This window comes from Haematobia irritans, chromosome 4 (genome assembly GCF_050003625.1).
Source record: "Haematobia irritans isolate KBUSLIRL chromosome 4, ASM5000362v1, whole genome shotgun sequence".
Lineage (NCBI taxonomy): Eukaryota > Metazoa > Arthropoda > Insecta > Diptera > Muscidae > Haematobia > Haematobia irritans.
In genome coordinates this window covers 211,103,458-211,125,700 of record NC_134400.1, presented here as the reverse complement: position 1 = coordinate 211,125,700, position 22,243 = coordinate 211,103,458, and the positions used below count along the sequence as shown (strand labels likewise).

The following is a 22,243-nucleotide window of genomic DNA, read 5'->3' as shown; positions in this document are numbered from 1 at the left end:
CATAAATGCTCTTTTGTACAATTGCATTAAAATTTCTGTCGCTTCATATGTCCCATATTTTTTTACTAAAATTGTGTTTCATCCCAGGGCGTTATCCGATTTAAATTTTAATTCTAAAGATTTTGTAGAAGTACAAAAAATTGTCTCCATTAAAAGTATTTGTATCTGGAAACGTAAACCTTTATATAGCTCCAAGCAAATTTGAAGTAGTTGAGATGGTAACACAAATGTTTGTCTACATAGTGGTGAAGGGTATAATATAGTCGGCCCCGCCCGACTTTAGACTTACTTGTTTTTTAGTTGAAAACGTTTTCAGCTTCAATCAACTTTTTATTGGAAATACTGATATTTTTCTGTGTATGGCCCATTTCTAAAAAAAAAAGATATTTTTATTTGGAGGTATGCAATACTCTATAATATGCCTTAACCTCTCATAAGACATTGTTGGTACCCCCACACTTTAGTATCGGGTGACACCGTGGGATAATGGTTCATCACAATGGACTTATCTTTCTGAGAGAGCCTAAAATAACGGGCTCCTGTTATACCTAACCAAAGCATACCTATCGATATGTTCTCCATAATAAAACAATGCTTTCAAAATGCTTTCCCTTTTTGATAAAGCAATGCTTTCAAAGATTTCACTCTAAGCCCAATGCTGTCGTTTTGTCCTTAAAACTTTTATTTCTTCTTTTCAAGATTTAAAGTTAACGTAAAAAACAAAAAAAAAAAGGAACAATTAAAATATCATTGCATAACAGACTATTTGTTTTATTTCTCAACAATTTCCAGAAGTCCACTTTTGTTATTCCGATGCAGGGGGAGAATTTTGTATTTTTTTAGTGGAATCTTTGCTACCATATAACAATTGCCAGTTATTTGGATGATTGTAAGCCATGAATATGGGCAAATGCAAAAATAAAGTCAGATGCTCCAATTGAATTGAGTTTGATACCTTTATCCAATCACGTAGCCAATTGATCATGTCTTCATTACTTAGATTTACTGGATTCAGACCGCGAATATAGCATGCATTGCGCAATGATTCTAAAGGCATATTATGGACACCACCCTCTCGACTAATGGCCAGATCCATGTAATGTATGAAAAAGGCATGTTCATATAAACTATGGCGCTTGAACCAACCACGAGGAATTCCATGCATTTTGTTGAGCAATTTCTGAAGTGGAAATACAGAATAATTAATTGTGTTTACATCAATAAAAAAAAAACATTGCGAAAACTTACGATATGTTTTCCAGGTAAAGAGACTAAACTAAATGGCGTATCGCCAAAAATATCTTTGATATCTATAATTTGCTCTACACTGGGATGTGTACCACTTCCCAGTTGACCCAAAATATGGGCAAACTGCTCATGTTTTGGATGTTTCTTAAGCGATTTTAGTTTGGCTTGTAGGCATCGAAGGACAGGTCGGTTGTATGTTAAACGTTCCTGAAAATAATATTGCTTAAACTCGGCCTTTTGCTGCAGTGTCCAAAAGTGTGAAGTCAAGAAGGTACGAGGATACATTACACTAATCCACAAGTGAAAGGTAAATATTAATTCAAAGTAGATTGTAAATTAACCCAACAATAATACTCACACCAAAGGAAATATGGCATAGCCCACCATGGGCAGCGATGAAAGAATTAAAGCAGGCGCGACCTTTATCATATCTCGAGGCATTTGCATATACAATTCCAATTCTTGTCTATTCAGAGACTTTAAGCCTTTGGATGATGAATTAACTATGCGGGCAACTTTCAGGAAACGTTTCATATCAGCAAAAAATTCCTTAACACCATCGAAGAATACCCTGTAAACCTTCATAGCTGATGGAAAGTTCTTTTCCAAAACTGTATCATAGTTTTTGACATAGTCAAAAAATCTTGTAAACATATAGCCCCTAACATTTTCTCTCACTTGTTGTGGTGATAATTTGGCTTTATTTATAACAGCTGATTTGGACGCATCTTTTGGTTGGCCAGTTGCCTGCTGGTGTTTGCCAACATTTTCTGAAAACGAATTCAGAGATTTTATATTGTTCATATCAAAACCATCTTTGGGCGAAGCAGGATGGTCATTTTTCGAATTATATTCGGAACTATTTGGCGGTAAGGGCGTTGAAGAAGAGGGTTTCTTTGGAGCAGGATCGCTAAAATTAAAAAAAAAAATGTATTATATTTAAAATAGAGTTTCGTTGGAGCTGGATAGGTAAAATTAAAAATGTTTGACTCCTTAGATTTAAATTTATTGCATTAACATACAGGTCCTTTCAGTACATTGATGATATAAAACTATTGACCAACTCGATCAACAATGCTTTGCGAATTACAGATATTTGAGCTTAGAAACAAATTCACACATTGATTCTTACCTTGAGGTTACGTAGTGGCGTTGTCTTAAAAGAGTGTTGTTACCTAAACAGCTGTTGTGTTGGAACAAGAAGAATTCCTGAGAAATTCCGCTGCATACACGGAGCCGGGTCAATCGTACCAAAGACATTTTAGAGACTTGCCACAAACGTTTGCTCCACTTCCAATACGGACGTGGGTTGAGCACCTTCGTCAGCTAAGCCACTTTGTTCTCCTCTCACAAATGAACGTTCGTTGTGAAACTTAGAATCTCATACGCAACAGCAAATTTTTGTTAAATTTTTCTAAAAATATAGCGACGACACCTCCTTCGTTGTACTATAACTCTTTATCTGTCAAAAAATCGTATGTGACAATGAACTGCGGCACAACGCCGTCTGTATTTTTATCTCCAACTCTGCACTTCGAAAATTCTAATTCACAATGAAATGAAACATCAATGGCTGATATATGCGACTTCAATAGAGAATTTCTAAAAATGAAAAGTTAAATATTACACAACTTGGACGATTATGGATTACTTGAAATCGTGGGAAACGAACATTTCAATTGGAACTGTTTGCAAATAATTTTATATTTTCCAAAGTAACTAATTAAAAAAGTAACCGTGAAAACAAGTTGGTTTTCAGCTTGAAAAGTGAACATAGTACTCAGCTATAAACGGAAAAATGTTATATTTATAAGAATTTATAAATGGTTAATCAAATTAATAAACATCTACACAATCGTGTTTTACTTGACCACAATGATTCTTTTACAACTACTGGCAAAATACTTTCATGTACATTTCATACTTTTTCATACGCTTCCTCATCACAGTTGGCGATTGTTGCAGTGTCACGAGTCTGTGGTACCGATGAGGATGAAATGGAACTTTGAAATGCTGGTAGGGTGTATAATAAACCAAAAAATGTTTCCTGTTGGCAAAAATAGGGCATTATAGGGTTAACCCTCATTTTCATGAAGCCAAATTTTAAACCGAACAAACTGTAATCTAGGACTAAAGCCATTGAAGTTGCAATAAGTGCAAGAGCTCACCGTTGCACAAAAAATATAAACTGGAAAGAGCCAAGGAGTTGCTTCGCCTGCACGAGAGTGGCCAGTTAGCGAATTTGCTCTTCTCCGATGATAAGTCATTCCAAATTGAGCAGTTTGTGACCAAACAAAATTATTGGGTTTACTGGACTTTGAATTTTTGTCTGTCTGTTAAAAAGATAACATTGTTTAGGTTGCTAACAACAAATGCACAGACAACATGAAGACAAACATTTTTTTCTGAAAAAAAAAACACGATTACATGTAACTGTAATTAAATGTAACGTGTAATTTCGAACTGCTATACCAAAACAATTGAAGTAATGACAACCAAAGATAATAAAAGAGGAAGATGGAAGATGGCGTCATACCAAATATTGCATTTACCAGATTAGTTTAATACATGTTTGTAACATTTTAGTTGTTTTTAGTTTTTATTTTTTAAATGAAAAGTTTAATTTTCTTAATGAAACAATGATAAATTTTAGGCAACAACAAAAAAAATTACATTTTCCCATTTATGGAAATTTATTTCGTGCTCTTAATTTCTTTTTATGTGCATTTTAATGCTATGTCAATACTTGTCGTATACGCGTTTGGTTCGAGTATTAAACTAATGTGGTAAATGGTTTGATGTGCTCGGTAGCCAATCTCCCATCTTCCTCTTTTATAATCAAAGGTCACAATAGCACGATAGTTACTGTGATTAATTAGTTGCTGTGTAAATAGTTAACGACAGGGTGACACATTTGTATTCACATAAGTGTTTCGTTTAGTTGACCATAGCTCCGTTATCCGGAACTAAAAGAAAACATGTATATTTTAGTTAACGTATGGGTTAAGCCATATTGTGCGCATGTACCATTTTCAGCTTTAACATTGGCCCAATCATTTCGCGAATTTCTCTTAAAATGATTTCCACATTGAGTAAATATTCTCTCCCTCTTTCTATTTTACCTTGTTTGGCCAAACAATCGGAATTTGGCCAACAGTTTAGCTCCAGACCTATGCCATTAATAAACGTAGTCGCAGCTTCACTCGCGTTCGTCGTGTAGTCTCTAATATTTTTTGTTTGGTTCAAAATGCTTTTTCTAAACCAAAATTTCTGTTGTAAAAATATGAAAGAAGTGAACAAGAAGGACAAATAAATTGCGGGAAATACAAATACACACACACACAAAACTTTCTGAACAGCGGAAGCAGCAAACCATTATTGGCGCACGCAGCATCTTAAAAACCAAATATATTGTGCGTTAAATAAACGCGTATGTCGTGCGTGTAAACGTTTGTCCGTTCATTAACATTTTTATCTATGCATGTGTGCCATCGAATGTGATAGACCAATCTTATTCTCGATGTTAATGATGATGGGTAAAAAGCAAAGAGCCCAACTGCATTAAAAGATCTCCTTATTGCCGAAGAGACACAAGAAGAAGAAAGTGTTAGGAAAAAATATTCTTCTGCTGCTCTAAAAATGTGTACATAAATGGAAAATGTGCGTATAATACCAACGTGTTCTAAACGCTCACAAATACATACATACATATATATCTAGATTTACTTCAGATGAAATTTTTTTAGTTAATATAGGTATTTAGAAATTACTTATAATTGTTATCCCGTATTATACCTTCAAATCACCGAAACACCTAAAATAACAATGAAAAATTGGGGTTCTTTATAGCGGAAACAAGTGTTAAAACCATTGAAGAAAAAATATAAAACATGCCGTGAAAACCTTGAAAATTGTGCAAAAAAAACAAAAAAAAAACGAAAAAATAACGTTCCATACTACATATGTATGTGTCCCATGAGTTGCGTATGTATGGTTGTCGGCATAGATGTTTGTAGTAGAACGATGTACCTATCTATATATTTATACATATGTTTGTATATGTGTATAATATATAAGACTATTTACCTACTGTGTTAAAATCATAACGTTAACTAGAAAAACCCCAACCGTCATCATCATCACCATCATGCCTGGGATACCCTGAAGAAAGACTGGATGAGGACATGACAAGTACGAGAGTGTAGTCTATGTTACTTTTAAATCCATTCAAAAAACAACTCAGCAATTGCATTCGAATGCACGATGAATGCAAGAGTGTTTTTGTTGCTATTACTGTTTTGTTATGCTATTATTCTCCACATGAGAGATGACATTGCACATGGATAGCGTGGCACTGAATATAGTCGAGTAGCTATGTGTGTTGGTTTCGGTGTGCTAGGCTTGAATTACCAAAAAGAAAAAAAGAAAACCATGCATATTCTAAAATACACATTTAGATAGATGTATAAGCAAACGCCTACACGCCTTTGCCCTTGATGGAATTTGTTAACGAATTTTTGTCAAGCTCATTCACTAATTCTCACATACAAAGATTACCAGAGAACTACTGTCTCTTTCACTTTATTTATTGACATGTTCTTGGAATATCTGAGAGAGTGCAAGCAAATTTATGTCTTACAAAGATAAAGTTTCCTTGTTCCTAAAACAGGTTTGATGGATAAAAATACAAGCAAAATAAACGATCGTCGATTTATTGGAGTACTCATGCTCTCCTTTCACATAGAGTCTAATCCCAGCAAAAAATTTCCAAAAAGGGAATGCAGTAAGGAATTAATTAAATTTAGTAGCACTAGTATTACACCCATGGAAAAAATCATGAACGGCGGACATATTTCAAAAAGAATGAATCAACACACATGTGGTTTCAAACGGAAATCAGACACTGTCAATTTGAAAACGATAAAATGACACCATGTGTTGTCAAAACAACAACCAGCGTTCATGATCTGAAATCGTAATGGTTACGAATATATAATCAGGCATGTACGATTTAACTTGTAATGGCAAATAAGAGCTATGAGCACCTAGGTTCCAATACCGCAATGGACCTTTTTTGTTATTAAAATTTTTATATATATTTTATATCCTTAAGGTGAGTATTAAGTTCGAGTTTAGGCGCTTATTTTCACTAAAGTGAAAACTAAATCAGTAAAATATGTCATAAAATTATACATATTTGTTGCAGATTTCATTATAACTTGATGGGGAATATCCCAAAGTAAATTTGAACAAAGTTTGTATTCATTAAAATGTATTATTAAAGAAAAGTAATCGTGAAAAAATTACAATTTTAGCGGCTAAACTCGAACTTAATACCCACTTTTAATTCTAAAAAAATGTGGAAAAATATTTTGTACACATTTTTTAAGATCCTGCATAGTAACGTTGTTATGTATACTAACATTTCATAACAATGTTTCATTTCACAGAAAAAAATATCACCAAAATATTTCCAATTAAAAAGTTGATTGAAGTTGAAAAATTTTCCAATTAATAAATTAATTGATACAATTAACTTTTTAATCAAGATAGAAACATTAAGTTAATTTTAGTCAATGATTGAAAATTTAAAAATTTTTAATTAAAAAAATGAATTGATACAGTTAAATTTTTAATCAAACTCGGAAGGCTAACCCCCATTTTCATGAAGCTCCGTTAGTGCTACGTTAGCTAAATAACTTTTAAACCGATCTATGGACATATCTGTCATCTTGACTACATTCTATATGTCAGTTAGGAGTTTAACTGGTAGAAATTTTTCAGTTAAAGTTAACTGGAGAAAAGGTATTTGCAATTTACTTTGTGTTAACTGACAGTTAAATTCAAACGGAGATACATGAAAATGACCGTAAGTGATGGATTTTTTTTTTAATTTTTAACTAAAAATTTATTTCAAAAGCCAATTTTTTAATCAAACTAAAAACACAAAGTCAGTTAAGAAAGTAATTAAAAATATTTTCGTTTTTAACGAAAAAATTAATTAAGTGTTGCAATCCACATCAATTAAAAAATTAATGGAAATTGAAAAAAAAAATTGGAAGTACTTCTAAGGGCACAACTTTTAAAGCACTTCCAAAAAATGTCCTCCAAAGGTGTTCTTTATTTCAACTACTCTTTAATTCTGTTCTTTATTTTAACAACTCAGGAAGTTCTTTTAATTCAATTTTTTATAACTCGTTTTTTCATATATGCAAAGGGTAATTTTAACGTTTTTTGTGTCAACTAGGTTAAAAACAGAGTAAGGCTTAATAAAATGGTAAATGGTAAAACGGTACAAAAAAATGCTAAATCCATTGTAGAAAAATTGCGAATTTTTGGAAATATTTTAGGTCAAAAGTGTCGATCAAGGGTTAGAATGCATATTTGACCTCCGGAGCCTCTTGGAGGAGCAAAATTCATCCGATCCGGTTGAAATTTGGTACGTGGTGTTAGTATATGGTATCTAACAACCATGCAAAAATTGGTCCACATCGGTCCATAATTATATAGCCCCCATATAAATCGATCCCCCGATTTGGCGTTCGGAGCCTCTAAGAGAAGCAAATTTCATCCGATCCGGCTGAAATTTGGTACATGGTGTTAGTATATGGTCTTTAATAACCGTGCAAAAACTGGTTCACATAGGTCCATAATTATATATAGCCCCCATATAAACCGATCCCCAGATTTGGCTTGCGGAGCCACTAAGAGAAGCAAGCCGATCCGGTTGAAATTGGGAACAGATTTTGACCTCCGGAGCCTCTTAGAGAAGCAAAATTCATCCGATCCGGTTCAAATTTGGAACATGGTATTAGTATATGGCCACTAACAACCAGGGCTGTGGAGTCGAGCCAATTTTGCTCGACTCCGACTCCAGCATTTTTCATCAGCTCGACTCCGACTCCGGAGTCGACTCCGGGTAATATAACTAAATCTCATTTTAATACCACTAATTTGTAGTTCTATTGTGGGGGTACCGTAACCGGATCGATATAAAGTATCATATTTATATAAAGGTTTATATTCCCATATGCATGAATTTGAATCTGAATCGATTTAGACAAAATTGTATATACTTCTACAAAATCTATGTACTTTAAATTTAAATCTAACGTTATGAGACGTAACAAAATTTTAACAAAAAATAAAAATGCAAGGAAAGTCTAAAATCGGGCGGGCCGATTATAATATACTCTGCACAATTTTGTATTTAGATCTACATTTTGATAAAATCTCAAATCAGTCTTCTACAAAATCTCGGGCAATATTTGGGAAATATTTATAATTGTTTAGACAATTTCGCAAAAATGCATTTATGATTCATTCATTGAAAAATTTGAAAATTGGAGTCATTTCTACAAGTTTTCGACTTAGCAGTGAGTATCAGTGAGCATACAATTTTGGAAAAATTTTTGTCTAGTAAATAAAATTGTGCAAAATTTTCTACAGAAACAAAATTTTGACTTAAGTTTCTATAGAAATAAAATTTTGGCAAAATTTTTTATAGAAATCAAATTTTGACCAAATATATAGAAATCAAATTTTGAATAAAATTTTTATAGAAATAAAATTTGGCAACATTTTTTATAGAAATTAAAGTTTGAAAAAATTATCAATAGAAATACAATTTAAAAAAAAATTGTGTAGCAAACAAAATTTTGCAAAATTTTCTATAGAAATAAAATTTTGCAAAATAACATATTCTATAGAAACAAAATTTTGACTAAATTTTCTATAGAAATAAAATTTTGAATAAATAATAAAAAATATTTCTATAGTAATAAAATTTCGAATACATTTTTTATAGCAGTGAGCATCAGTAAGAACAAGAATTTTGAAAAAATTTGTTATAGCAATAAAATTTGACAATTTTTTCTTATAGAAATAACATTTTGAAAAAATTATCATTAAAAATACAATTGTAGAAAAATGTTTGTGTAGTAAATAAAATTCTGCAAAATATTCTACAGAAACAAAATTTTGACTAAATTTTCTATAGAAATTAAATTTTGACAAAATTTTCTAATAAAAAAATTTATTACTATAAAATTTTGGCAAAATTTTCTGTAGAAATAAAATTTTGACCAAATTTTCTAATAAAAAATCTATTACTACAAAATTTTGGCAAAATTTTCTATAGAAATAAGATTTTGACTTAAATTTTTATAGAAATAAAATTATCAATAGAAATAAAATTAAAAAAAAAAGACTTTTGCAAAATTTTCTATAGAAATAAAATTTTGACTAAATTTTCTATAGAAAAAAATATTTCTATAGTAATAAAATTTTGAATAAACTTTTTATAGAAATAAAATTTTGACAAAATTTGCTATAGAAATAAAATTTTGACAAAACTTTTTATAGAAATAACATTTTGACAAAATTTTCTATAAAAAACAACTTTGAAAAAATCTTCTGTCAATATTCCACATATGTATATGACCTTAAAATAAAATTAAAAAAAAAAAAAAAAAAATAATTTCGGGCATTAAAATGGATCGATCCAGCCCATCTGCTAGTCTAACATTCTAGGAAACATCAAAAGATAGCCGTAATTGGAAGTTGATTTTCATTTACAATCATGCTGTACATTGATCGAATGAATAACGCAAAATTTTCTGTAGAAATAAAATTTTGACCAAATTTTCTAATAAAAAATCTATTACTACAAAATTTTGGCAAAATTTTCTATAGAAATAAGATTTTGACTTAAATTTTTATAGAAATAAAATTATAAATAGAAATAAAATAAAAAAAAAAACTTTTGCAAAATTTTCTATAGAAATAAAATTTTGACTAAATTTTCTATAGAAAAAAATATTTCTATAGTAATAAAATTTTGAATAAACTTTTTATAGAAATAAAATTTTGACAAAATTTGCTATAGAAATAAAATTTTGACAAAACTTTTTATAGAAATAACATTTTGACAAAATTTTCTATAAAAAACAACTTTGAAAAAATCTTCTGTCAATATTCCACATATGTATATGACCTTAAAATAAAATTTAAAAAAAAAAAAATAATTTCGGGCATTAAAATGGATCGATCCAGCAGATAGTCTAACATTCTAGGAAACATCAAAAGATAGCCGTAATTGGAAGTTGATTTTCATTTACAATCATGCTGTACATTGATCGAATGAATAACGCAATGGAAACTAATTTGCGTAAAAACTTGCTTAGTTACAAAAATGTGAAGTGTTTTAAAAAATTTGGTTTAGCCGGAGTCAGAGTCGAGCAAAATTTTTCCGACTCCGACTCCAGCAAAATCTTCAGACTCCGACTCCGGCTCCACAGCCCTACCATACCAAAATTGGTCGAGCCAAAAATAATCTACCAAAATTTTATTTCTATAGAAAATTTTGTCAAAATTTTATTTTTATAGAACATTTTGTTACAATTTTATTATACCCACCACCATAGAATGGTGACGGGGGTATAATAAGTTTGTCATTCCGTTTGTAACACATCGAAATATCGATTTCCCACTATATAAAGTATATATATTCTTGGTCAGGGAGAAATTCTAAGACGATATAACGATGTCCGTCTGTTCGTCTGTCTGTCTGTCTGTCTGGCTGTCTGTCTGTGTAATCACGCTACAGTCTTCAATAATGAAGCAATCGTGCTGAAATTTTGCACAAACTCATCTTTTGTTTGCAGGCAGGTCAAGTTCGAAGATGGGCTATATCGGTCCAGGTTTTGATATAGTCCCCATATAAACCGACCTCCCTATTTGGGGTCTTGGGCTTATAGAAATCGTAGTTTTTATCCAATTTGCCTGAAATTGGAAATCTAGAGGTATTGTAGGACCACAAATACGTGTGCCAAAAATTGTGAGTATCGATCCATATTTTGGTATAGCCCCCATATAGACCGATCTCCCGATTTTACTTCTTGGGCTTATGGAAACCGCAGTTTTTATTTAATTTGCCTGAAATTTATTTATTGACCATAAAGAGGTGTGTCAAAAATGGTGAGTATCGGTCCATGTTTTGGTATAGCCCCCATATAGACCGATCTCCCGATTTTACTTCTTGGGCTTATAGAAACCGCAGTTTTTATTTAATTTATCTGAAATTGGAAATCTAGAGGTATTGTAAGACCACAAATACTTGTGCCAAAAATTGTGAGTATCGATCCATATTTTGGTATAGCCCCCATATAGACCGATCTCCCGATTTTACTTCTTGGGCTTATAGAAATCGTAGTTTTTATCCAATTTGCCTGAAATTTGAAATCTAGAGGTATTTTATGACCATAAAGAGGTGTGCCAAAAATGGTGAGTATCGGTTCATATTTTGATATAGCCCCCATATAGACCGATCTCCCGATTTTACTTCTTGGGCTTATGGAAACCGCAGTTTTTATCCAATTTATCTGAATTTGGAAATCAAAAGGTACTTTAGAACCGTAAAGAGGTGTGCCAAAAATGGTGAGCATCGGTCCATGTTTTGGTATGGTGTCCATATAAACCGACCTCCCGATTTGGGGTCTTGGGCTTATAGAAACCGTAGTTTTTATCCAATTTGCTTGAAATTGGAAATCTAGAGGTATTTTAGGACCATAAATAGGTGTGCCAAAAATGATGAGTATCGGTCCATATTTTGGTATAGCCCCCATATAGACCGATTTCCCGATTTTACTTCTTGGGCTTCTAGAATCCAAAGTTTTTATCCAATTTGCCTGAAATTGGAAATCTAGAGGTATTTTCGGGCCATAAAAAGGTGTGCCGAAAACGGTGAGTATCGGTCCATATTTTAGTATAGCCCCCATAAGAACGATTTCCAGATTTAACTCCTTGGGTTTCTAGAAACCGTAGTTTTTATCTGATTTGCCTGAAATTCTAAATATTCTGGTATTTGAGGCTCAGAAAAACGTGTATCGGATTAAGTTTTTATCGGTCCATTTGGTAATGCCTCCATATAGACCGACTTCACTTCTTGAGGGTGTAGAGGGCCAACTGATCATGAAAATTGCTTGAAACTCAATGTAAAATTTCCAAATTTTACTTCCCGGGTGAAAATCTACAGATTTAAGATTTCAAATCAAGACGTTATTTTATAATTTTCTTGCACACTTACAAGAGATGTTAATAATTCCTCTAAAACTCAAACAAAAATGGTTCTTATAAATCCAGAACCTGATATAGTCCTCATAGGTGAAATCTTTAAATTTATCTTCCGGAAGTGTCCTCAAGCCCTCCTGAAATTTCAAAGGAAACCCTAATATTTGGCTCATGGTGGTGGGTACTTAAGATTCGGCCCGGCCGAACTTACTGCTGTATATGCTTGTTTCTATAGAAAATTTTGTTAAAATTTCATTTCTATAGAAAATTTTGTCAAAACTTTATTTCTATAGAAAATTTTGTCAAAATTCTATTTCTATAGAACATATTGTCAAAATTTTATTTCTATGGAAAATTTTGTTAATATTTTATTTCTATAGAAAATTTTGTTAATTTAATATATACCACGTATGGACTTACTTACAATTTAGAAGACGGTGTTAGGAGGTTTTAAGATACCTTGCCCTCGGCAAGCGTTACCGCAACTCAAATATTTCGATCGTGGATGGTAGTGTTTAGAAGAAGTTTCTACGCAATCCATGGTGGAGGGTACATAAGATTCGGCCTGGCCGAACTTGCGGCCGTATATACTTGTTTTTTCTTTTCCTTGAGCGACGTTTTAAGCGATATTTCCATTTTTTAGTGCAATTTCATTTCATATCGACCACATTTTTCATCTGATTCTTTACCCATGAAAAGACAGACAATCGAAATTTGTAAGGCTAAATAGCAAACCACTAAGAATAAATGTTCTTTTATTTGTGCATACATACATACTTAAAGAAAACGGCCTCTTTCTTGTTTCTTAAGCCACATGCAAACACACACTCAGGTACATGGCAGCCGTCATCGTATTTAACATAAAAACAATAAAAAGCGCATATATTAAAAGAAATGCAAGATTATTTGAAGGTGCTATACGTCTCCCTCTCTCGAGTAAATGTTGATAGCACTGTGCTTTGTCAGCCAGCCAGAAAGCCAGGTGGCGTTTTGTTAAAACCAAGAATGCAACAAAACAATGACATGCAAACTGTAATGTTTTTGTCAACACGAACTTGACATGGGGGCTCACCTCACTTACCTCAACTGACAAACACAGAAGGTCTCAAATACACCACATACATATGTTCATACGTCACATTATCATGTCCTATTATTCGAATGAACTATCAAAGTACGACAATGACAGTGGCAACGTGGTTCACGGAAGTAAAAAATACAAATGAAAAAAAAAAAAAAGAACAAAAGACTATAATCGTCACATTTATGTAATAATGTATAACGGTATAAATATGACATACTGATTAATTTAGTAATTTGTTTGTATAGAGATGTTCTTAGGAACAAATGTGAACTTAGGTTCATACACGTTGGAACGAATACACATATGGTATAAAGGAACTTAGGTCCCAAATCGAGAGGATGGATTGGACACCTTTTCCAACCCTGCTTCTTTCTTTAATAATGAAGCTGCCAATCTCAAATAAATGACGAACACTGATGTTGTTTCTTTCACACTTACATTTATTGAGTGTATAATATAGCAACGGGAGAAGAGTGGCTGCTCGATGTGACTTCTATGACGGTCGAAGAGAAAGAAGAAGGAAGTTATGGATCTTTAATGACAGATAACCCATGAAACAAAATCTGGATAAAATTAAGAGATCGAGTTGCCACTCTTTTCCTTAAAAAATAGGGGTTTATAATTCAGAGGTGTATTAAGCTACGTTTTAGTAATTCATTTTGTTTTTTTTTTTTTTACAATATTCAAGTTTTCTTTCAATTCATTTCATTTAAAATGTAAATAGGTTCAACATTCTCCTCGCCTTGACCTATGGTCAATTGTTTATTCATCAAGGACATCTCTCAACTTCTCCAAAATATTTAGTGCAATACGGACCATTTTCCGCTGTCGTTCCACCCGGGGTCTATGGACGGATAATGTTCTATTTCTTGCATTAGGTGTTGATGGTCTGGCGACAGTTCTTCTTGCATTTGTTGCGAGCCTGGCTTCTGTTGTGGGGGCCACGAGTATGATGGGGGTCTCTTTGGGAGGACGACTTACAGTTTGGGTTCGCCGGGAACCCTGTTGTACGGATGACCTCCTTCCACCACGGGTACCTCGCCGTTCGTTGTTTGTTGGTCTTGCTATCAAATGACTGACATCTGACGGTACTCTTCCTCTTTCCATTTGTTCCAATGTGAACCTTTCCGTTGGCGGCAAATGAAGAAGGGTGTGATGCTCTCCACCACACCGTTTGCAAGCTACTTCGGAGTCACAGTCATACGATCGATGAGATCTGGCGAGACAATTTATACAGTAACCCATACGACGTACCTCCCTTTTACGACTGCCTATATCCAGTTCCAGGAATTTTCTACAAAATCGTAATGCATGAAACCGGTAACACATCCGGCACTGGTGAACTTCGGGGTTTCGGGGAGCCCTGGAGAAACAAGCAAAAAACAAATATTCATCACATAATAATTGATCAATAGTTTAACTGTTGAATAAGTTATACGTCACCAACTACATATTGGGAGGGATAGAGAGTGTTGAAAATTAAATTGAGAATTTTAAGAGTGGGAGGAGGTTTCTAAATATAAAGGACATAACTTCGTTATATCTCGGGTGACAATTCCGCTTGAGGTTTTTATGTCAGCTACACGCACATAGCCATCGCTGCCTCTATAAGCCTTACATATCCGTCCAAGTCGCCATTCACAAGGAGGTAATTGGTCATCCCTAATGACCACTAACTGATGCATTTCTAGGTTATCTTTTGGAGTTTGCCATTTGTATCGATGCTGTAGTTCTTTTAAATACTCATCTTTCCATCGTCGAGCGAAATGATGTTGTAGTGTTTTAACTTTTTCCCACCGATCCGCAAGCGATAAAGTATCACTTGAGATCTCAGGAGCAGCTACTAGTGAAGATCCGCGAAGAAAATGGCCGGGAGTTAACGCGTTTAATTCGAGAGGATCGTCTGTAACTGGGGACAGGGGTCGAGAATTAAGAACAGCTTCAATTCGAGTTAATAGTGTTGTGAACTCTTCAAAAGTATACTTGTAATTTTGAGCAATTTTCTTAAAGTGAGTTTTAAAGGATTTAACCCCTGCCTCCCACAATCCACCTATGTGAGGAGCATTGGGAGGAATAAAACACCAATTAATACCATGAGAAAGGTACTTTTTTGAGACTTCTTCAGATGTGCTATTGACAAATTGTTGAAACTCTTGACGAAGCTTTCGTTCTGCTCCAATAAAATTTGTTCCGTTGTCGGACATTATCTTTTTGGGAAATCCTCGTCGACTTACAAATCTTGTCAAAGCTGCCAAAAATGATCCGGAGGATAAATCAGAACAGAGTTCTAAGTGAATTGCTTTCGTACTGAAGCATACAAATACGCAAACATAACTTTTTTGGTAGACAGAGTTTCTAAGTGTGGAGGCTTTAATGGAAAATGGACCGGCAAAATCCAACCCGGTAATTGTAAAAGGAGGAGAAAATGTGCTTCTTTCGGAAGGAAGAGCGGCCATGAGTTGAGACTGTATTTTATGCTTGTATATGATGCACGTTTTACATCTGCGTATACATTTCTTGATTGCTGAGCGTAATCTTGAGATATAATATTCTTCACGTAAGCTCCTCAACAATAAATTATTTTCAGCGTGTAGCAATAGAATGTGTGTGAATTCAATTAATAATTGTGCGTAAGATGACTGCACTGGTATAATGATGGGATGACTTTCGTTGTATCTTAAATTTGCATTAGTTAGTCGCCCACTAACTCGCATAATCCCCTTTAAATCCAAAAAGGGATTAAGGGGGAAGAGTGTACTTTTCTTGGGAACAGGTTTTTTAGATTTGAGTAACTGGTACTCCTGATTAAAATATTCTTGTTGTGTTAATACTATAATCCTTTCTTTTACACTAGTAAATTCATTGTGGGTAATTGAAATAGATTTGAATGTTGCCATTTTACGAGTTATCTGGAAAAATCGGAATACGTATGAAAGTACCCTTATTGCTCTATCCCATCTTGAAAATCTTTTTAAGATGTCATCCTTTTCATAAGAATGAAAAGTTTCAACTCGTCGAACCTCCGGAGCGTTTTCAAACGATACTGTAGGCTTAGGCCATTCCTCCGGGGGACTTGTAAGCCAAACTGGTCCATGCCACCAAAGTGAATTTCCCGCAAGCTCCTCGGAGCTGCATCCTCGTGATCCAATATCCGCAGGGTTATCTGCAGATCTCACGTGTCTCCAAGTGGAATTGCCTACGTTTCGGATTACTTTTGCCACACGGTTTGCGACGTATGTTTTCCAAGTGTTTGGAGGTTTTCCAAGCCAAGCGAGAGTAATAGAAGAATCGCTCCAAAGAAAGAGTTCGGTGTGTTCAAGACATAAATTTGAGAGCACATGTTTAACTAAACGGGATAATAACACAGCGCCACAAAGTTCGAGTCGCGGGAGACTTACGGGATCTATCGGTGCCACCTTTGTTTTGGATATTAAAATATGAGAATATGTGGATTCGCCACTACTAACACGAATATAAACAACTGCACAGTATGCTTTCTCTGAAGCGTCACAGAAACCATGCACCTGAGAAGCATAAAACGGAGCGAAATTAACCCACCGCGGAATCTTTATGAGCGAAATTCGTTTCATACTATCCAAAAAATCCAACCACTTTTGAAGAGTCGTTGGCTTCACAGGCTCGTCCCATTGCGTTCCCTCTATCCACAATTGTTGTAACAAAATTTTTGCTTGTATAATGATTGGAGACACCCATCCTACTGGATCAAATAACTTAGAGACCATAGAAAGGATTTGTCTCTTGGTTATGGGTCCCGGTTTTGGGCACAGCTCAAGATTGTAAATAAACTCATCGCACATAGCATTCCATTGAATGCCAAGTGTTTTCGTACCGCTTGTTTCGTAAAATTTTAAAAAATTCGTATCCAGCAAATTTTCCTTAGGAACTGAACAAAGAACTTCAGTACAATTTGAGACAATTTTCTTTAATGGAAAACCCGCCGAATTCAACATAGAAATTAATTGTGAGAGAGCTTCTTTGGCTGTTGAGGTATCGTGAGCACCCGATAAAATGTCATCCACATATGTTTCATTTAAAATGGCTTTAGACGCTAGGGGATATGTTACTTGGGAATCACGTGCAAGTTGAATTAGTGTTCTGATGGCCAGGTAAGGAGCACAATTTATTCCAAATGTTACAGTGTTGAGTGTATAATCTTTAATTTGTTGACCCGGGGACGGTCTGAATAGAATTCTTTGATATTGAACATCATTCGGATGAACGAGAATCTGGCGGTACATTTTCTCAATGTCTCCGCAAAATACATATCTATAGAGACGCCATCTAAGAATTATACTTGTCAAATCTAACTGGAGAGTAGGACCCACATATAAAATGTCGTTGAGAGATATACCAGAACCTGTTTGCTTTGAGGCATTAAATACTACCCTGATTTTAGTGCTAAGACGATCAGGCCTAATAACGGCATGGTGGGGCAAGTAAAAGGAGTGAAAAGAGCCGTTTGAGAAAATCTCCTGAGAAGCGGTATCAGACATATGACCCAGCGTCAAATATTCATGAAGTACATTACTGTATGCTTGTGCAACCTCGGGACTTCTCGACGTTGATTTCTCCATTCTAACGTATTGACATAAAGCTTGAGCCCTAGATGGTCCTAATGGTGAGTGTGTTCGATAGTCCTTCTTAAATGGTAGTCGAACGACAAAGCGTCCTTCAGAATTTCGAAATGTAGTCGTACTGAACAGAGTCTCACAATACTCCTCATCTGGTGTGGGAAAAGTCTCTTGGGGAAACTCTTCTTGTTCCCAAAATGTCCTAAGCTGTTGACTCAACATATCATTCGATATCTCTGTGGTCTGTATAGAAAGGGAAGTAACTTCGCGAACTGGTATCGGACCGCTAATTATCCACCCAAATATGGTCGATTGGGCAATTAGAGAACCACAAACATGCTTCACACCCTCGAGTAACAAATCTGGGATAACATCGCTGCCTAAAAGTAGATCCACGTGTCCAGGAGAGTGAAAATCAGGATCCGCCAAATCTAAATCATCAAAGTCGGTAGATATGGCTGGCTTCGGTATGAAGAAACCCGGTAACAAACGCGCAATCTTCGGAACGACTATGGCCTTTAAATTTACAAGTTTGTGACAGATATCGGAAAATAACGAGACTGAGCACATAGAGTTAGAATTAGCTACAATTTGACCTCCTAAACCTCTGATCTCAAACCTTTTTTTTCCTATAGGGAGCATCAACTTTTGCTGCAAACTTCTGGATATAAATGTTTTTTCCGAACCTTGATCTAGAAAGGCCCTTGCTTTAAATAAGTCACCTCTATGTCGAATGGTAACCAAAGCCGTAGGTAAAAGAGTGCCTCCACAATCCTCAATTCCCTGGGACGAAAAGTGAGTCCTGGCCTGATTAATATTCACAAAATCCGTTTGTGCCAAAGATGGAGAAGTTTCTTCAAAGGGTGCCTGAGAAGGCGTTGGACTTTCCGGCGTAGTGGTTGCTTGATAGTTGGAAATGTTTGTCCCAGAGTTGTCCCTGGGTCTAGCATTTGGAAAATGCAAAAGCGTATGATGATTTCTTTTACAGTGTGAACAAGCAATTTTGCTTCTACACTCTTTCCTTAAATGTTTGTCTGAGAGACAATTAAGACACATCTTATTTTCTGAGACAAACTGAGAACGATCTGCGGGAGTGAGATTCTTAAATTGACGACAATTCTTTAAAGCGTGATCCTTATTACAGAGCTTACATGTAATTTGGGATAAACTTTCGGTATTGAACGAATTCACCTCAGGTGACTTCCGTGTCACAGCCCTCGAACCATGTATACTATCCAAGCGCTCGACTACCTCATACCTGTCGGACAAAAATTGGTCCATTTCTGACCACCTCGGTAAATCCTTGTGGGACTTCAACGACTGCTCCCATAGCGATAAGGTGCCATGCGGCAACTTCGTAGAGCACAAATATACTAAGATAGGGTCCCAATCACTGATTGATATACCCTGTGCTTTTAGAGCAGCCAAACAATCATTAATTGTTGTCTGGATCTTCTGTAAAGATTCACTGCTCTCCGATTGGATATTTTTCAGATTGAGAAGAATTCTTAATTGATTATCTACCAATATCCTTTTATTCTCATACCTGGACCTTAACGCCTCCCATGCCAGTGGGAAATTGTCCCCACATAATGTATATTTCCTGACTATCGTCGCCGCTTGGCCCTTAACCTTCAAACGCAAGTGGTATAGTTTCTGAACGGGAGAAAGTTTTGGGTGATTTATATACACCGCTGTAAACATGTCCCTAAATGAGGGCCATTCCTCATACCCCCCGTGGAAATCCTCCGTATCACAAGGCGGGACCTTAATGCTACTAAAACTGGTGTCCGTATTCTCAAAAGGCATAAATGTCTTGCCCAGATCTGGTGGTGCCACAAGTGTTTTCTGAAAATCCAAAATCCTCGTCATGAGACGGTGGAAACTTTTGGTACAATTTCCATACTTCTCCAAGGCCGATTCCTTAAATTCCTTCCCAATCTCTGTATCTGGCATCAAGAAAACCCGTTTATAAAACTGTTGCACCGCTGTCCATCTCTCCCTCAAATCTTGTTTTAGTACCTCTAACGAAGAGTCTGTATAGTCAGTAGGTATATCTTCAAAACTCGAACAGAACACCACCAAATGGTCGGAGTGGAAAATAAACTCCTTTTTCAATTCCTCCATTTTTTTTTTTTTCAAAATAAAACAAGATTTGGTTAATCACTAAATCTGGGAATATTATGGGATGGAAACTCCGCTATAGAGTAATAGCCAATTTAAAAAAAATGATACAAATCCGAACTCTGGGTAAATTTTCTCGAATCTCATATAAATTGATAAAATATCGTTACTGTATTCAGAGTAAATGTATAAAGCAGTATAACCATTCAATTTATATACCGACGTGTTAAAGAAACAAAGAAAGAACAGTTACAAAATTTCTGGTGTAATCCGAGAACTCTGCCTGGAGACAAACAAAATGGTCGTAATTCAATATTTCTCGCCAAGTCTAATAAACTTAGAATTACTTAATAAAATTGAATGGGCCTTTGAGATAAAGTTCCTCTTATTACACAAAAAGAACCGATTGAGCAAATCAGCACATCGCAATTGCATTTAAAATACATATATGTATCATTAATAAAAATACAAAACTAAGTCACTACTTGAACTTTCCAATCAGCAGTGCAATGATTGTACGATACAATCGATTTTTATGTGACCAAACAATAATCAGGTCGACTAAAGTCACTATAGAGAAAAAAAAAACAAAAAGCGTAGTCCTACTTAGGAATGATATATTCGTGACTCAGCTGTGCCAATGGTAAGAGAATATACGAGTATGATTCAATTCCCTATTCGAAGAGTAATTCACGCCTAAGTAAAACCAGTTTACTCTTTGCTTCAAATAGTATTCTGATGTATAAAGCCTTCATACAATGTACAAAATGTTACGTCTCAGATACTTTGTTCTATCCCATACATACGCGTCGACAAATCCAATAAGTTTTACTTTCGAATAAAATATTTTATATCTCCAGACACAATAAAGGAGTTAATTATTGGATGTAAAATAAGCACAATACTTAATCAAATTTTACTAAACGAGATAAACCCTAATATGTCTCATGCCCCTGTAAACCAGTTAAATAAGGCAATCCCCAAATAAAACCCAATAGGGAAACCTACATCGAATCATAACACAAGCACAATCGACATTGCGATGTAGCTCTTTACGCCCCACAGCACTATAATACAATTCTGTTTAGCATATCGTTCCAATAATTACAAAATTTCCCAGGTATAATCTCTTGAGCATTATTCCTTAATCCTCATGTAAAACACCAAGCTCCATGAATAGTACGAAAAGTGTCCTCATTCAATAACGACACAATAAATATGTAATTCAAATCAATATATCTTCACTTTTAATTCTCAAATACTTTTGATTCTATTTATTTTGTTGCAGATAGATAACCTCATCTATATAAATATACATAGATAAATAGAGATTACACTTACGGTTATTTTGATGAAATTGTTTAATAATTGTACTTAGCCGCCTTGCTATTTCTTTCCTTAAAATTCTTTTGCTAGTCCAAGCTTATTTGTCGACCACTGTTGTTTATTTATTTTTTTTAGCATACCTTTAGGAGCACGTTGATGAGGGATAAAGTTGCTATTGTGACCAGAAGATTTGTGTTATAAACATGTTCCTTGTATTTAATGTAGTGGTGAATGTTATTGTTGTAGATGCGTTAACTGCAGCTATGATGTCTTGATGAAATATTTGTGTGGATGGATATCTAATGTTGCTTAATATTTGTTCGTTTGTTTATGTTGATGGAGATGGTGCTACAGATGTTGATAAGCAGTGTGATGAGAAAACATGAATATTATAGTGATGCCAATTTTCTTGTTGACGGGAGCAATTATTCTGGGTTGATGTTGAGCACACAGTGTTTATATTTGTTGAGCAATTTTGAAGCTGATGGCAAAGTAAGGGATCTAAACTGTGATGGCACTGATTGATATAGAAACACGAGTTGAGATGGTTAAGATTTGTTGGTACTTAATTCCGGGCGATTGTTGGCGGGGATGACTTATTTTGTTCTTATTGTATGGATTCTCTGTGTTGTTCTCCCGAACACAATCCTAAGAGAATAAAGGCAAATGAGATTTGCAAATTAGAAAATACTTCTATGAAATACTAGAGACGGGGGATACGCGTTCCTTCAACTGTTAAATAAATTGGAGAAACGCGATGAATTCAATGCTGATTTTGGATATCTTTTAATAGTTTCGT

The 22,243-nt window shown here is 34.7% G+C and overlaps 3 protein-coding genes across 3 annotated transcripts in view; 1 reads left to right on the top strand and 2 right to left on the bottom strand.

Moving 5' to 3' along the window:
• Window positions 1-739: 739 nt before the first annotated feature.
• On the bottom strand, window positions 740-2,710 carry LOC142234088 (LETM1 domain-containing protein 1). Its single transcript, XM_075305166.1, has 4 exons — window positions 2,381-2,710; window positions 1,607-2,158; window positions 1,249-1,537; window positions 740-1,180 (listed from the first exon to the last, which is right to left on the bottom strand). The coding sequence occupies exons 1-4, from the start codon at window positions 2,506-2,508 to the stop codon at window positions 806-808; spliced, it is 1,344 nt and encodes a 447-aa protein (XP_075161281.1). The 5' UTR covers window positions 2,509-2,710; the 3' UTR covers window positions 740-805.
• Window positions 2,711-4,419: 1,709 nt separating this feature from the next.
• The window catches only part of LOC142235075 (uncharacterized), a 139,842-nt gene continuing 122,018 nt past the window's right edge, over window positions 4,420-22,243 (top strand). Inside the window, exon 1 of the mRNA XM_075306301.1 lies at window positions 4,420-4,908. The gene's annotated coding sequence lies outside the window, so the exon portion shown is untranslated. The remainder of the gene's footprint in view (window positions 4,909-22,243) is intronic.
• LOC142232979 (uncharacterized) lies at window positions 13,822-21,444 on the bottom strand. Its single transcript, XM_075303710.1, has 2 exons — window positions 14,936-21,444; window positions 13,822-14,765 (listed from the first exon to the last, which is right to left on the bottom strand). Exons 1-2 carry the CDS (start codon window positions 20,119-20,121, stop codon window positions 14,165-14,167), a joined length of 5,787 nt encoding a protein of 1,928 aa, XP_075159825.1. The 5' UTR covers window positions 20,122-21,444; the 3' UTR covers window positions 13,822-14,164.

Bases quoted from the DNA above. Each gene is read 5' to 3' on its own strand.
- LOC142234088 (XM_075305166.1), bottom strand. From the start codon at position 2,508: ATGTCTTTGGTACGATTGACCCGGCTCCGTGTATGCAGCGGAATTTCT. The intron at 2,159-2,380 runs GTAAGAATCAAT...TTTTAATTTTAG, and splicing joins CGCCACTACGTAACCTCAAG to CGATCCTGCTCCAAAGAAAC. The intron at 1,181-1,248 runs GTAAGTTTTCGC...TTTCCACTTCAG, and splicing joins CTTTACCTGGAAAACATATC to AAATTGCTCAACAAAATGCA.
- LOC142232979 (XM_075303710.1), bottom strand. From the start codon at position 20,121: ATGGAGGAATTGAAAAAGGAGTTTATTTTCCACTCCGACCATTTGGTG. The intron at 14,766-14,935 runs GTTATGTCCTTT...TTGTTTCTCCAG, and splicing joins GTCACCCGAGATATAACGAA to GGCTCCCCGAAACCCCGAAG.